The sequence below is a fragment of the Pan paniscus genome, chromosome 12 (assembly GCF_029289425.2).
Source record: "Pan paniscus chromosome 12, NHGRI_mPanPan1-v2.0_pri, whole genome shotgun sequence".
NCBI classification, from domain to species: domain Eukaryota; kingdom Metazoa; phylum Chordata; class Mammalia; order Primates; family Hominidae; genus Pan; species Pan paniscus.
The window spans coordinates 21272305-21285890 of record NC_073261.2 but is presented as its reverse complement, the minus strand read 5'-3'; the positions used below and the strand labels follow the sequence as shown (position 1 = coordinate 21285890).

At 40.0% G+C, this 13586-nt stretch overlaps 1 protein-coding gene across 4 annotated transcripts in view; it reads right to left on the bottom strand.

Moving 5' to 3' along the window:
• Window positions 1–13586, bottom strand: part of LOC129397117 (anaphase-promoting complex subunit 1-like) — a 103097-nt gene that overhangs the window by 11404 nt on the left and 78107 nt on the right. For all 4 annotated transcript variants that reach the window (XM_055107491.2, XM_055107492.2, XM_055107488.2 and 1 more), the window contains 6 exons: window positions 13319–13419; window positions 12641–12723; window positions 8044–8117; window positions 4772–4917; window positions 3655–3875; window positions 2394–2603 (listed from right to left, as the gene is read on the bottom strand). In XM_055107491.2, the coding sequence (XP_054963466.1) occupies window positions 2394–2603; window positions 3655–3875; window positions 4772–4917; window positions 8044–8117; window positions 12641–12723; window positions 13319–13419 (835 nt within the window). The remainder of the gene's footprint in view (window positions 1–2393; window positions 2604–3654; window positions 3876–4771; window positions 4918–8043; window positions 8118–12640; window positions 12724–13318; window positions 13420–13586) is intronic.

Here is a 13586-nt window from a genome sequence, read left to right as displayed (position 1 = left end):
TATTGGGGGCCAGGCACAGTGGCTCACACCTGTAATCCCATTACTTTGGGAGGCAGAGGCAAGCAGGTTGCTTGAGCCCAGGAGTTTGAGACCAGCCTGGGCATCACGGCAAAATCCTTTCTCTGCAAAAATTACAAAAAATTAGTCAGGCGTGGTGGTGTGTGCCTATAGTCCCAGCTACCTGGGAGGCTGAGGTTGGGGAATCACCGGAGCCCAGCAGGCCAAGGCTGCAGTGAGCTGTGACTGAGTCACTCACTGTACTCCAACCTGGGTGACAGAGTGAGACCCTGTCTCAAAGAAAAAGAAAAAGAAAAAGAAAAAGAAAATACTGGGGCAAGATGTCATGAAAACTAATTTTATTATAGTTCAGCAAAAACAAAACTCTCCTTGACCAAGACTCCCTCTAATTTTGTATCTTCATTCCTATTCAAAGGCAAACTCCTTAAAGAGCCTGTATGCCTATGTTCATTTCCTCAGTCCCCATGTACTTTTTCTACCCCACTTTCCCCCGCCACCCTCCCAGCTTAAAATGCTCTGGCCAAGGTCACCAAGGAACCCACTGCCACCCAGGTACCTCCTCTCTGGGTTCAACTCTCAGGGCCACACTTCACCAGTACCTGGCAATACTGGCATCTCTGTATTCTTGAAATGTTCTTTTTTGTATTCTGTATTTCCTGCTGCTTCTCCCATCTGACCTCTTTTGCTTTGTCTCTCTGCGCCAGCTTTGTCTCTTTCCATTCCCCAAATCTTAAGTTTCCAGGACTTCAGTTCCTAGCCCTCTTCTCATTCTACACCACTGGATTTTAACTATTTGGAGGCCACGAATCCCTTTGAGAATCTAAGGAATGTTAAAACCCTCTCCTTGGGAAAAGGCCTATATACTACATGTACACACAATTATTGAATACAATAATTCTTCAATTCTAATCTAATTCTCTTACCTCAATCACCACTTATAAGCTGACAATTCCACATTTATTGTTCTGCTCTTTCCCAAACTTCCGACACACTTATAAAGTGCCTTCTTACCGCTGTCATCAAACAGACCAGAGGCCTAAAGGGCAATCAGTAATCTCTCAAGCCTCCTTTTTTTCTTTTTCAGACAGTCTCACTCTGTCGCCCAAGCTGGAATGCAGCGGTGTGCTCTTGGCTCACTGCAACCTCCAACTCCCAGGTTCAAATGACTCTCTCACCTCAGCCTCCAGAGTAGCTGGGACTACAGATGCACGCCATCATGCCTGGCTGATTTTTGTATTTGTAGTAGACATGGGGTTTCACCATGTTGGGCAGGTTGGTCTTGAACTCCTGAGCTCAAGTGATCCATCTGCCTCAGCCTCCCAAAGTGAGTGATTACAGGTGTGAGCCACTGCGCCTAGGAAGCCTCCTCTTCATTAGCCTTTTCCCTCCCCTCTGCAAAAACCAGAGTGGGAGTACTTGTAATTCCCTAAATACACCACGCACTCACCAGAACTTTTGTTCTGATCCCAGCTGCCGTCTGTGGTCTTTCTCAACTTACCTGCCTAGCGAATACCTATTCGTCTTTCAAAGCCCTACCAGCAAAAGTAGTCCCTCCTGTGTCACCATCCTTCAGCTATCTGCCTCTTTTGAGGACAGGGACAGTGACTTATTAGACTGTTAACTAGCACACACATTGGCATATAAATTAACACGTGAATTATTAAAGAGAATATAAAAGAAGAAAGGTCACCCAGAACAGAGATCTAAGCTATGTTTCCCAAAAAGTAAAGCTGGCACTCAACTAACATGAACATAAAACTTAGGAAACATGCTAAAAAACCCACATTTCCTCATTGATAGAAATTAACTGTTTCTCCCCAGAACAAAAAACACCTGAAAAATGAGAGATTATTACTATAAAGGAAGAAATATCAGATGACAAAATAATATTTTTATGATGACTTTTTTTTTTTGAGATAGTCTCACTCTGTCACCCAGGCTGGAGTGCAGTGGCACGATCTCAGCTCACTGCAAGCTCAGCCTCCTGGGTTCAAGCAATTCTGCCTCAACCACCTGAGTAGCTGGGATTACAAGTATGCACCATCACACCCAGTTAATTTTTGTATTTTTAGTAGAGACGGGGTTTCACAATGTTGGCCAGGCTGGTCTCGAACTCCTAGGCTCAAGTGATCTACCAGCTTCAGCCTCCCAAAGTGCTGGGATTACAGGCATGAACCACTGTGTCCAGCCTATGATCACTTTAATATCATTAATATCCTCTACTGAAACTGAGGTGGCCTTAATACATATCTCTATATATTTTTACATATATTAATAACTGATCACATTAAAAGGAAACTTTAAACAAAATGCCATATATTTCCCAAGACTTTCAGCAACATTTTTCTTTGAATATAATAATATATATAACAAACCTTATATTAGTAATCGTTTCTGTCCACAAATGGTCAATACACAGTTCAGGAACAATTGGCTCCGTTTCTGGTGCAAGAAAGGAGCCATTAGAATTACTATTTGGAGAATGAGAAATACTATGTCTCTTTGGAGACTGATTATGGCTTGAAATGTTGAACCTTTGCACCCCTGAAAAAGAGTGCACTCCTAAGGCAGGAGAATGAGCACGACTGCAAAAGAAACAGAGGAGAGAGTACGTCGCAGTTAGCAGGGCAGGCTTATATGACACCCACTCCAATGACACTTCCCAAAATTCCACAGACAGAAGAGCATTCATGGCATAATCCAGGTCAGAAATTAAAATTTTTCAAAAAGGAGTAGCTATTTAAATGGTTCATGTCAATGTGCTTTACTATATTCTAAAGATTTAGAATTATTATTAGAAGAACTCATCTTTTACAACTAAAACTTAGATCATCTTCTTTTTCGGAAAATGAACTGACTATTCAAAAAGCTCTAAACTATGTCCCTGTATAGTCAGACATATATATCAACAAAACTATGTCCCTGTAGCACCAGATATACATATCTGGTGATTTAAATATATATCTATATAGAGAAATAGATACATTTAGATATCAAATAACAAGAAAAAAAAGAAAAACTAACATAAATTAAGACAAAAATAAAATAGTGCCACAATATTTTGGGAATTAATATTCATCAAACTGTTGCCCACACAGTGGTAGAAACGAGGCAACTAATCTTAGGACAAGCACAGGCAGCTTCAAAAATATGACTCAGGAAAGAATGTGACATGGTAAACTTAGGAATCTTAGTAAAAGTGGCTCAGGGCTGAGCATGGTGGCTCACGCCTGTAATCCCCACACTTTGGGAGGCCGAGGTGGGCAGATCACAAGGTCAGGAGATCGAGACCATCCTGGCTAACACAGTGAAACCCCATCTCTACTAAAAATACAAAAAAAAAAAACTTAGCCAGGCATGGTGGCAGGCGCCTGTAGTCCCAGCTGGAGGCTGAGGCAGGAGAATGGCATGAACCCAGGAGGCAGAGTTTGCAGTGAGCCAAGATTGTGCCACTGCACTCCAGCCTGGGTGACGCAGCAAGACTCCATCTCAAAAAAAAAAAAAAAAGTGGCTCAATTGGGATAATGGCTATTTCCCCTAAAAAATATCTCCCCTAAAAACAGCTGTCAACAGAAATTCTAAATCCTTCAAAACAAAACAGAAAGCTTAGAAAGAAAAACCAGGAAACCCTTCTACCTTAGAGCTGCCATGTTGGAAATAGAAGGTGAGCGAGAATGTAGACTGGGTGATGAGGTTGAGCGACTCTGGCTGTGAATGGAGGAGTAATTCTGGAAAGGTGAAGTCACAGGGGAATCTCCTTTGGAGAGGCTTCTGAGATGTGCTGTGAGGGAGCTGCTAGTGGCCACATTCTGTGGGGTTCCCCCCTGTTCAGAGAACTTTAAAACAACATTCTCTTCCTTAAGTCAAAATAAAGAGAAAGAGGAAAAAAAAACAATAATTAGAATAAAATAGCAATTTCCTTGTAAGAATGCAAGTTGAAGTCAGTTACTAAAGACACAGTATTTCTTCTTTCCTAAGAAGCTCAATCTATTTCTCAAATGAGGCCAGGTGCCGTGGCTTACATCTATAATCCCAGCACTTTGGGAGGGTGAGGCGAGAGGATAGCTTGAGCCAAGGAATTCAAGACCAACCTGGGCAACATAGCAAGATCCCATCTCTACAAAAAATTAAAAATTAGCTGGGAGTGGTGGTACACACTTGTAGTCCTAGCTACTCGGAAGGCTGAGGCAGGAGGATCACTTGAGCCCAGGAGTTCAAGGCTGCAGTGAACTGTAATTGTGCCATTATACTTCAGCCTGGGTGACAGAGTGAGGCCCTGTCTCTAGAGATGATGATGATGATGGTGATGATAATAATAATAATAAAACTATTCACAAGCGATTTTTCCAAAAAAAAAAAAAGTGAGGGTATGAAGTATTAACTACTCTTTCATATATATATATATATATACTTTTTTTTTTTTTTTTTTTGAGATGGAGTCTCATTCTGTCACCCAGGCTGGAGTGCAGTGGCACGATCTTGGCTCACGGCAACCTACACCTCCCAGGTTCAAGTGATTCTCCTGCCTCAGCCTCCCGAGTAGATAGGATTACAGAAGCCACCACACCTGGCTAATTTTTAATATTTTTGGTATAGATGGGGTTTCACCATGTTGGCCAGGCTGGTCTTGAACGTCCTGACCTCAAGTGATCCGCCTGCCTTGGCCTCCCAAAATGCTAGGATTACAGGTGTGAGCCATGGCACCCAGCCTACCCTTTCCTATTAAGGAGAAGTGACTTGCCTTTCTCCTTACCTCTGATTTGACTCTCCGGAGAGTCCACACAGAATGCACATTTTGAACAGCATCATAAGTCATTACAATAGAGGGGTCAGTATTGAGGAAAACAATTTTCATTGCATGATCTACAACATATTGCACCCGTGATGAACCAAAAAGACCTTAAAAATAAAATAGAAAAATCAGGTATAGAACAATGGGCTTTACAAGACTGATATTTATGAACGGAGCTCTTAAAATTGTTAAAGATAAAGAACCACCAAGCCAAAGAGAGTACAAAATCTATTACCATCTTAAATAATTAACTCTGAATTTTTAATAAATTTACTTTAGGCATCAACTTCCTTAAAATACATTAAAGATGAGAGCATTACAAGTTTTAGCTTCACATACATGCTGTTGCTAAATGTTAAGATTTGTGCTGACTCTCACCATTACACGAATCAGCCGCAGGTAAAAGGTCGATGATTTCTTCAACTGACTTATTTATAAATTGCACTCAACTATTCTGCCAAGTTTGACTTCCTTATTGGTTCTGTTCTTCTGTATGAAAGCTGTACTCTATAACTACTATTCAGACAGTGCCAAACACTACACTGTTGTTTCTGCTTTACTAGTTACACATGCAAAATAAGGTTTTTCCCAGTGAGTTCAGCTTTTAATCTAAAGTACCATGGACTGGTCTCCATATCCTTATTTGACAGGAAATGTTTCCCACTCAGCTAAAATATTGAAAAATTTTAAAATATGATTTTATAATCATAAAAAATACTTTATAAATAAAAATCATGCCACCATCTCAAAATATCTATTAATACATTAGAGAATTTTTGGTTTTTTTCATACATATATACACACTTTATACATTTTTACAAAATTATAATCATACTGTGTTAAAGTTTTGTATCCTACTTGACATTACAAATAAGCAACTTCTAGTTCACTAAATATTATTCAAAAATATGATCAATAATGGCTGCACTCCTCCCTCCAGTCCGTGCCTCCAAGATGACAAAGAAGGAACAACAATCGTGCCAAAAAGGGGCACAGCCACATGCAGCGTATTCGTTGCACAAACTATGCCCAACGCGTGCCCAAGGACAAGGCCATTAAGAAATTTCATCATTAGAGGCTGGGCACGGTGGCTAACGCCTGTAATCCCAGCACTTTGGGAGGCTGAGTCAGGCGGCTCACGAGGTCAGGAGATCGAGACCATCCTGACTAACACAGTGAAACCCCGTCTCTACTAAAATAAAAAAATTAGCGGGTCGTGGTGGCAGGTGCCTGTAGTCCCAGCTACTCGGGAGGCTGAGGGAGGAGAATGGTGTGAACCTGGAAGGTGGAGCTTGCAGTGAGTCCAGATCCCGCCACTGCACTCCAGCCTGGGCAACAGAGTGAGCCTCTGTCTCAAAAAAAAAAAAAGAAAGAAATTAATTCATCATTCGAAATGTGGTGGAGGCTGCAGCAGTCAGGGACATTTCTGAAGCGAGTGTCTTCAATGCCTATGTGCTTCCCAAGCTGTATGTGAAGCTAAATTACTGTATGAGATGTGCAATTCACAGAAAAGTCGTCAGGAATCCACCTTGTAAAGCCCACAAGGACCAAACACACCCACCCCGATTTAGACCTTCGAGGAGTGCTGCCCCACAAACCCCCACCAAAGCCCATGTAAGGGGCTGAGTCCTTAAACACTGAAGACAAGGCCAGGCGCCGTGGCTCATGTCTGTAATCCTAGCACTTTGGGAGGCCGAGGTGGGTGGATTGCCTGAGCTCAGGAGTTCGAGATCAGCCTGAGCAATAGGGTGAAACCCCATCTCTACTAAAATACAAAAAATTAGCTGGGTGTGATGGCACACCCCTAATCCCAGCTACTAGGGAGGCTGAGACAGGAGAATCGCTTGAACCCGTGAGGCGGAGGCTGCAGTGAGCCGAGATCATGCCATTGCACTGCAGCCTGGGTGACAAAGCGAGACTCCGTCTCAAAAAAAAAAAAAAAAGAAAATAAAAAGACTGAAAACAGACTATTCTCCAGAGAAAAAATAAAATGGAAATTGTACTTAAAAAAAAAAAAAAAAAAAAAGGCTACATGCCATTTAATCCCAGGCCCTAGTATGTTTATTCGGGTTGTCTGCAATTAGTAACAACATAAAATTTGAACTTTTTCTGTAAAAGATCAAAGACTAAATAGTGCAGTTTGCTGTCCACATACTGACTCTATCACATAATCTTTGTTATTTCCTACAACCCTTTAAAAGGTAAAAACCATTCTTATGTTGGGTGCGGTGAATCATGATGTAATCCCAGCACTTTGGGAGGCCGAGGTGGGTGGATCACCTGAGGTCAGGAGTTCAAGACCAGCCTGACCAACATGGTGAAACTACGTCTCTACTAAAAATACAAAATTAGCTGAGTGTGGTGGCACATGCCTGTAATCCCAGCTACTTGGGAGGCTGAAGCAAGATAATCACTTGAACCCAGGAGGCAGAGGTTGCAGTGAGCCAAGATCGCACCATTGTATTCTGGCCTGGGCAACAAGAGCAAAATTCTGTCTTAAAAAAGAAAGAAAAAAAAAAAACCATTCTTAGCTCACAAGCTTTACAAAAACATGCTGCAGGCCAGATTTAGCCCATGGGCTACAGTTTGCCAAGACATAATATAGAAGATAAAAAGCAGCTAGGCACAGTGGCTCACCCCTGTAATCTCAGAACTTTGGGAGGCCGAGGTGGGTGGATCACCTGAAGTCAGGAGTTCAATACCAGCCTGGCTAACATGATGAAACCCCATCTCCACCAAAAATATAAAAAATTAGCCAGGCATGGTGGCGTGTGCCTGTAATCCCAGCTACTCGGGAGGCTGAGGCAGGATAATCACTTGAACTCGGGAGGCAGAGGTTACAGTGAGCTGAGATCACACCACTGCACTCCAGCCTGGGCCACAGAGCAAGACCCCTCTCAAAAAAAAAAAACCCAAAACAACAACAAAAAATAAACTTTACTTCATCTAAGTATCATTCATTTACTTATTAATTATTAAAGAACAAAGCATCTACAGGTAGGTTAATAAATATATCGGTATTCCTCACTGATTTATATGCCTTATTTTTACTAAAATAACTGTTGAGCAGTTAATACCATGGTATTCAAGAAAGTCAAAATAGAAGTTATTTTTGTAAAATGTTTACATTATTTTTATAAGTCAGTTTTCATATAAGCGCCTTTATAACCTCCCTCACCAAAGTCAAAAAAAAAAAAAAGAGCTTATCTAAAAGAATATAGAAATACACTTACTTCCAGATTTACAAACAAGTGGAGTTATTTCATCTAGTGGGTGCAGCATGCTGAACATAGTAGGTAAAGGTTCTCTAGCAATAAACAGATAATCAATTAATTACCAATACGAGTATGTCTGTGCACAAATTTTGCACTTCTATTGAAAAGAAATCTCCAGATTACACGAGCAACTAGAAACCTACTATCTCAAAATGCAATCTTCTAAACTTTGTACATACTATTTTTCACATTGTCTTCTATTTCATTCCTAGAAATCTCTCCCCTTAGAGTAATTCTATCAATGCACGAACAGAGGGAAATCAATATAGCCAGGGAATTTCTGCAAACAGCAGTCATCACAGTACAGAACAAATGGAGTAATGTGCATAAAGCGGTCTTTTTTTATTGATCTCTCTTACTGGCAGTGTGTCTTTGGCAGCTAAGAAAGAAATTTATTCTCCCATATCTGCTGACAAAGGAATGCATTTTTTAAAAAAGGAAGAAACAAACTACTTCAAGTAAATTAAGTCTGCTTTTTTTTTTTGAGATGGAGTCTCACTCTGTTGCCCAGGCTAGAGTGCAGGGGCATGATCTCGGCTCACTGCAACCTCCACCTCCCAAGTTCAAGCGATTCTCCTGTCTCAACCTCCCGAGTAGTTGGGATTACAGGCACACACCACCACGCCCAGCTAGTTTTTTTGTATTTTTAGTAGAGATGGGGTTTCACCATGTTGGCCAGGCTGGTCTTGAACTCCTGACCTCAGGTGATCCACCTGCCTCGGCCTCCCAAAGTGCTGGGATTACAGGCGTGAGCCACCACACCGGGACAAAAGCCTAGATTTTTTAAGGAATTATTTTTTTTAGAGCGAAGACAGGCTTTCTTTCAAAGCATAAAGAGATTAAAATCTATAAGCAATTTCTTTAAGACTTAGCAAGTGTCTACCTCTTGCACCACAACATGACAGGTGCTGTATGTTGCTGCCCTTCGGTGTGCTCATAATTCACAGGGAGACAAGATAAACACACCACTAATAAACATCTACCATTTATTGCATACTTAATACCTACTAGGCCCTGTGTCAAAGCTTATATACATTTAGCTAGTTTAACTTTGCATAAGTCCTAAGAGGTAAATGATAATATTCCTGTAACGCGTAAGGAAACTATAGCTAAGAAAGCACTAATGATCTGCTCAAAGCAGCACAATGAGAAAATGGCAGAGCTAAGAACTGAATCTTGTTATTTATTTTTTTTTGAGACGGAGTTTTGCTCATCGCCCAGCTGGAGTGCAGTGATGTGATCTCGGCTCACTGCAACCTCCGTCTCCCAGGTTCAAGTGATTCTCCTGCCTCAGCCTCCCGAGTAACTGGGATTACAGGCACCTGCCACCATGCTTGGCTAATTTTTTGTATTTTTAGTAGAGACAGGGTTTTGCCACGTTGAGCAGGCTGGTCTCGAACTCCTGACCTCAGGTGATCCACTCGCCTTGGCCTCCCAAAAGTGGTGGGATTACAGGCGTGGGCCACCGCGCCCGGCCAAATCTTTTTTGAAGCCATTTATTTGCATGTTCAATTTTACCACTTAGATTGGGAAAAAAGGCTAATTAAGTGCCAAGTGCGTAGAGTTCATGAGTGTACATACAGGCTGAGTATCCCTTATCTGAAATACTTGGGACCGTAAGTGTTTTGGATTATTTACCTTACACTAACGGTTGAGCAACCCTAATTCTTTTGGGGGTACAAGTGGCTTTTGGTGACACAGAATTATGTAGTGGTGAATTCTGAGATTTTAGTGCACCTGTCACCTCAGTGCATGTTGTACGCAATATGTAGTTTGTTTATCCCACACCTTCTTCCCACCCTCCTCCTTCTGAGTCTCCAAAGTCCATCATAACACTCTGTAAATAGCCTCTGCATACTCCTTGCTTAGCTCTCACTTGGAAGTGAGAACATGCAGTATTTGGTTTTCCATTCCTGGGTTACTCACTTAGAATCATGGCCTCCAGTTCCATCCAACTTGCTGCAAAAGACATTATTTCATTTCCTCATTATGGCTGATTAGTATTCCATGGTGTATATATACATTTTCTTTATTCACTCATTGGTCAATGGGCACTTAGGCTGCTTCCTTATCTTTGCAATTGTGAATTGTGTTGCAATAAACATACATGTGCATGTATCTTTTTCACATAATGACTTTTATTTCCTTTGGGTAGATACCCAGTAATGGGACTGCTAGATTGAATGGTAGACGTACTTTTAGTTCTTTAAGGAATCTCCATACTGTTTTCCATAGATGTCATACTAATTATGTTCCCACCAGCAGTGTATAAGCATTCCCCTTCCACCACATCCATGCCAACATCTATTGTTTTTCTGACTCTTTAATAATGGCCATTCCTTAAAGAGTAAGGTGAGATCTCACTGTGGTTTTGTGTTTCTCTGATGATTAGTGATATTGAGCAGTTTCATGTTTGTTGGCCATTTGTGTATCTTCTTTTGGGAACTGTCTATTCATGTCCTTTACCCACTTTTTGAGCTTCTGTCTTGCTGATCTGAGTTCCTTATATATTCTGGATACTAGTGCTTTGTTGGATGCATAGTTTGCAAATATTTTCTCCCACTGTGTGAACTATCTGTCTATTCTGACATTTCTTTTGCTGTGCAGAAGCTTTTTATTTTAATCAGGTCCCATTTATTTATTATTTTTGTTGCATTTGCTTCTGGTGTTTTAGTCATAAATTCCTTGCCTAGGCCAATGTCCAGAAGAGTTTTTCCAAGGTGATGATCTAGAATTTTTATGGTTTCAGGGCTTAAAGCCTTTGATCCCTCTTGAACTGAATTTTGTATAAGGTGAGAGATAAAAAAAACCCAATTTCATTCTTCTAAAAAAGGTATCAGTTTTCCCAGCACCATTTACTAAATAGGATGCCTTTCCCCCAATTTATGTTTTTGTAAGCTTGTTTGTCAAAGATCAAATACTTGATTACAAGTATTTGGCTTTATTTCTGGTTTCTCTATTCTGTTCCATTGGTCTATGTGCCTACTTTTATACCAGTACCATGCTATTTTGCTAATTATAACCTTGTAGTATATGTGATGGCTACATACTTGTTCTTTTTGCTTAGGATTGTTTTGGCTATTTTGGGCTCTTTTGGTTCCACATGAATTTTAGAATTGTTTTTTCTAACTCTACAAAAAAAAAGATCTTATTTTGATGAGAATTATGGTGAAATCTATAGATTGCTTTTGGCAGGATGATCATTTTCACAATATGGATTCTTCAAATCCATGATCATGGGATGTGTTACCATTTGTTTGTGTCATCTGTGATTTCTTTCAGCAGTGTTTTGTAGTTCTCCTTATAGAGATGATTCACCTCCTTGGTTAAGCATATTCATAGGTTTTTGTTTTTGGCTTTTTGCTGCTCTTATAAAAGGGATTGAATTTTTGGCAAGGTGCGGTGGCTCATGCCTATAATCCCAGCACTTTGGGAGGCCAAGGTGGGTGGATCACCTGAGGTCGGGAGTTCGAGACCAGCATGACTAACATGGAGAAACCCCGTCTCTACTAAAAATACAAAAAATTAGCCAGGCGTGGTGGTGCATGCCTGTAATCCCAGTTACTCAGGAGGCTGAAGCAGGAGAATCGCTTGAACCTGGGAGGCAGAGGTTGTGGTGAGCCGAGATCATGCCACTGCACTCCAGACTGGGCAACAAGAGCAAAACTCCGTCTCAAAAAAAAAAGAGACTGAGTTCTTGATTTGATTTTCAGCTTTGTCATTTTTGCTGTATAGCGGTGCTATTGATCTGTGTACATTGATTTTGTAATCTGAGACTTTACTGAATTTATTTATCAAATCTAGGGGTCTTTTGGAGGAGTCTATAGGGTTTTCTAGGTATATAATCATATTATCAGCAAATAGTGATAGTATGACTTCCTCTTTTCAAATCTGGATGTCCTTTATTTCTTTCACTTGCCTGATTGCTCTGGCCAGAACTTCCAGTACTATGCTGAATAGAAGTGGTGAAAGTAGGCATCTTAGTCTTCTTCCAGTTCTCAGGGGGAATGCTTTCAACTTTTCCCCATTCAGTATGATGTTGGCTGTGGGTTTGTTGTATATGACTTTTATTAATTTGTGGTAAGTCCCTTCTATGCCTAGTTTGTTTTTATCATCAAGGGATGCTGAATTTTATCCAATGCTTTTTTCTGCATCTATTGAGATGATCATATGGTTTTTAATTCTGTTTATGTGATGTGTCACATTTATTGACTTGTGTATGTTAAACCATCCCTGCATCCCTGAGACAAAACCCACTTGATCATGACCTATCTTTTTGATGACAGCAACCCTAATTTGAGAATCCAAAACCTGAAATGCTCCAATAAGCATTTCCTTTGAGTGTCATGCTGGAGCTCAACAAGTTGCAGATTTTGGAGAATTTCAGATTTTTGGATCAGGGATACTCAACTTGTACTGAGATGAGAGAAAATGGCATATATCTATGCTGTCAACATGAAAATTATCATCATCTCAAACTTTTAGATAAACCTCAGAACCAACACAAACACACAAATCCCAAGCAGTAATATTCTGAAGTGAATAAAATGAATACCTGGGTGAACCTGGAGGTACTTCATGTGAAGAAGTGCTTCGTTCAAACAGCAATCCATACTTAGTGGGCCAAACATTTGCAACCTTTCAGGCAAAAGGGTAGGAAAAGATAGAAGTAAGAGAACCTACCCCTTTATAAAATGTTTTAAAGAAACATTACAGAATGTTTTATTTTCCAATTTAGTAATAGCTTTACAAAGTAACATAATCATTAAATACGGTATTTTCTTAAAAGGTAATACAAATAAGCAACTCTAAGATGAAATCAAATCTAATAAAGAGGAGTTGTTCAATGTGAAATTCCTGCCACTGGCCAGGATCAGTAACAAAATGACAATGTGTTAACAATAGCCCTAGGCATTAAAAAGATGATGAGTAACAAAAAAAGACTGGTGTTATTCATATGCCTTATTTAATATAACCAAAAGTTCTTACGTATCATTTAAACCAACAAACACATACCACAGAAGACTTCCTAATTCACTTCATTAAATAACTTATTTTTTTGTGAAGTACAGAAAAATGGTAAGCCACTAAAGCTGCCAAAATTTAGTTATTTTGAGTAAAAATAACATTTTTGACTACTACGAAACATGAGACATAAGACATGCCTCTAAAACCAATTAATTAAAAAATGTTCTCCAACAAAACCCCCCCAAAATTTGAAACACTTGTTTACCTGAAATGGTAATGAAGCTATGTAATCCTTTCCTTCTATGCTATGCATGTTAATACATGAGCTTTGCAATATACATATGCATTTTTCTACTTCATTGCTACCTGAAAAGAAAGGGTACAACAAGACTTATGTGTTTTTTCCCTCAAAGGAGTTCAATCCTAACAGCACAAATTATTTAATGCACAATATAAAGATGCTTATGGTAAACCACTATTACTAGTGGCTACTTCATTTGAATGAAAAATACAATGAGATAAATATTTGGAAT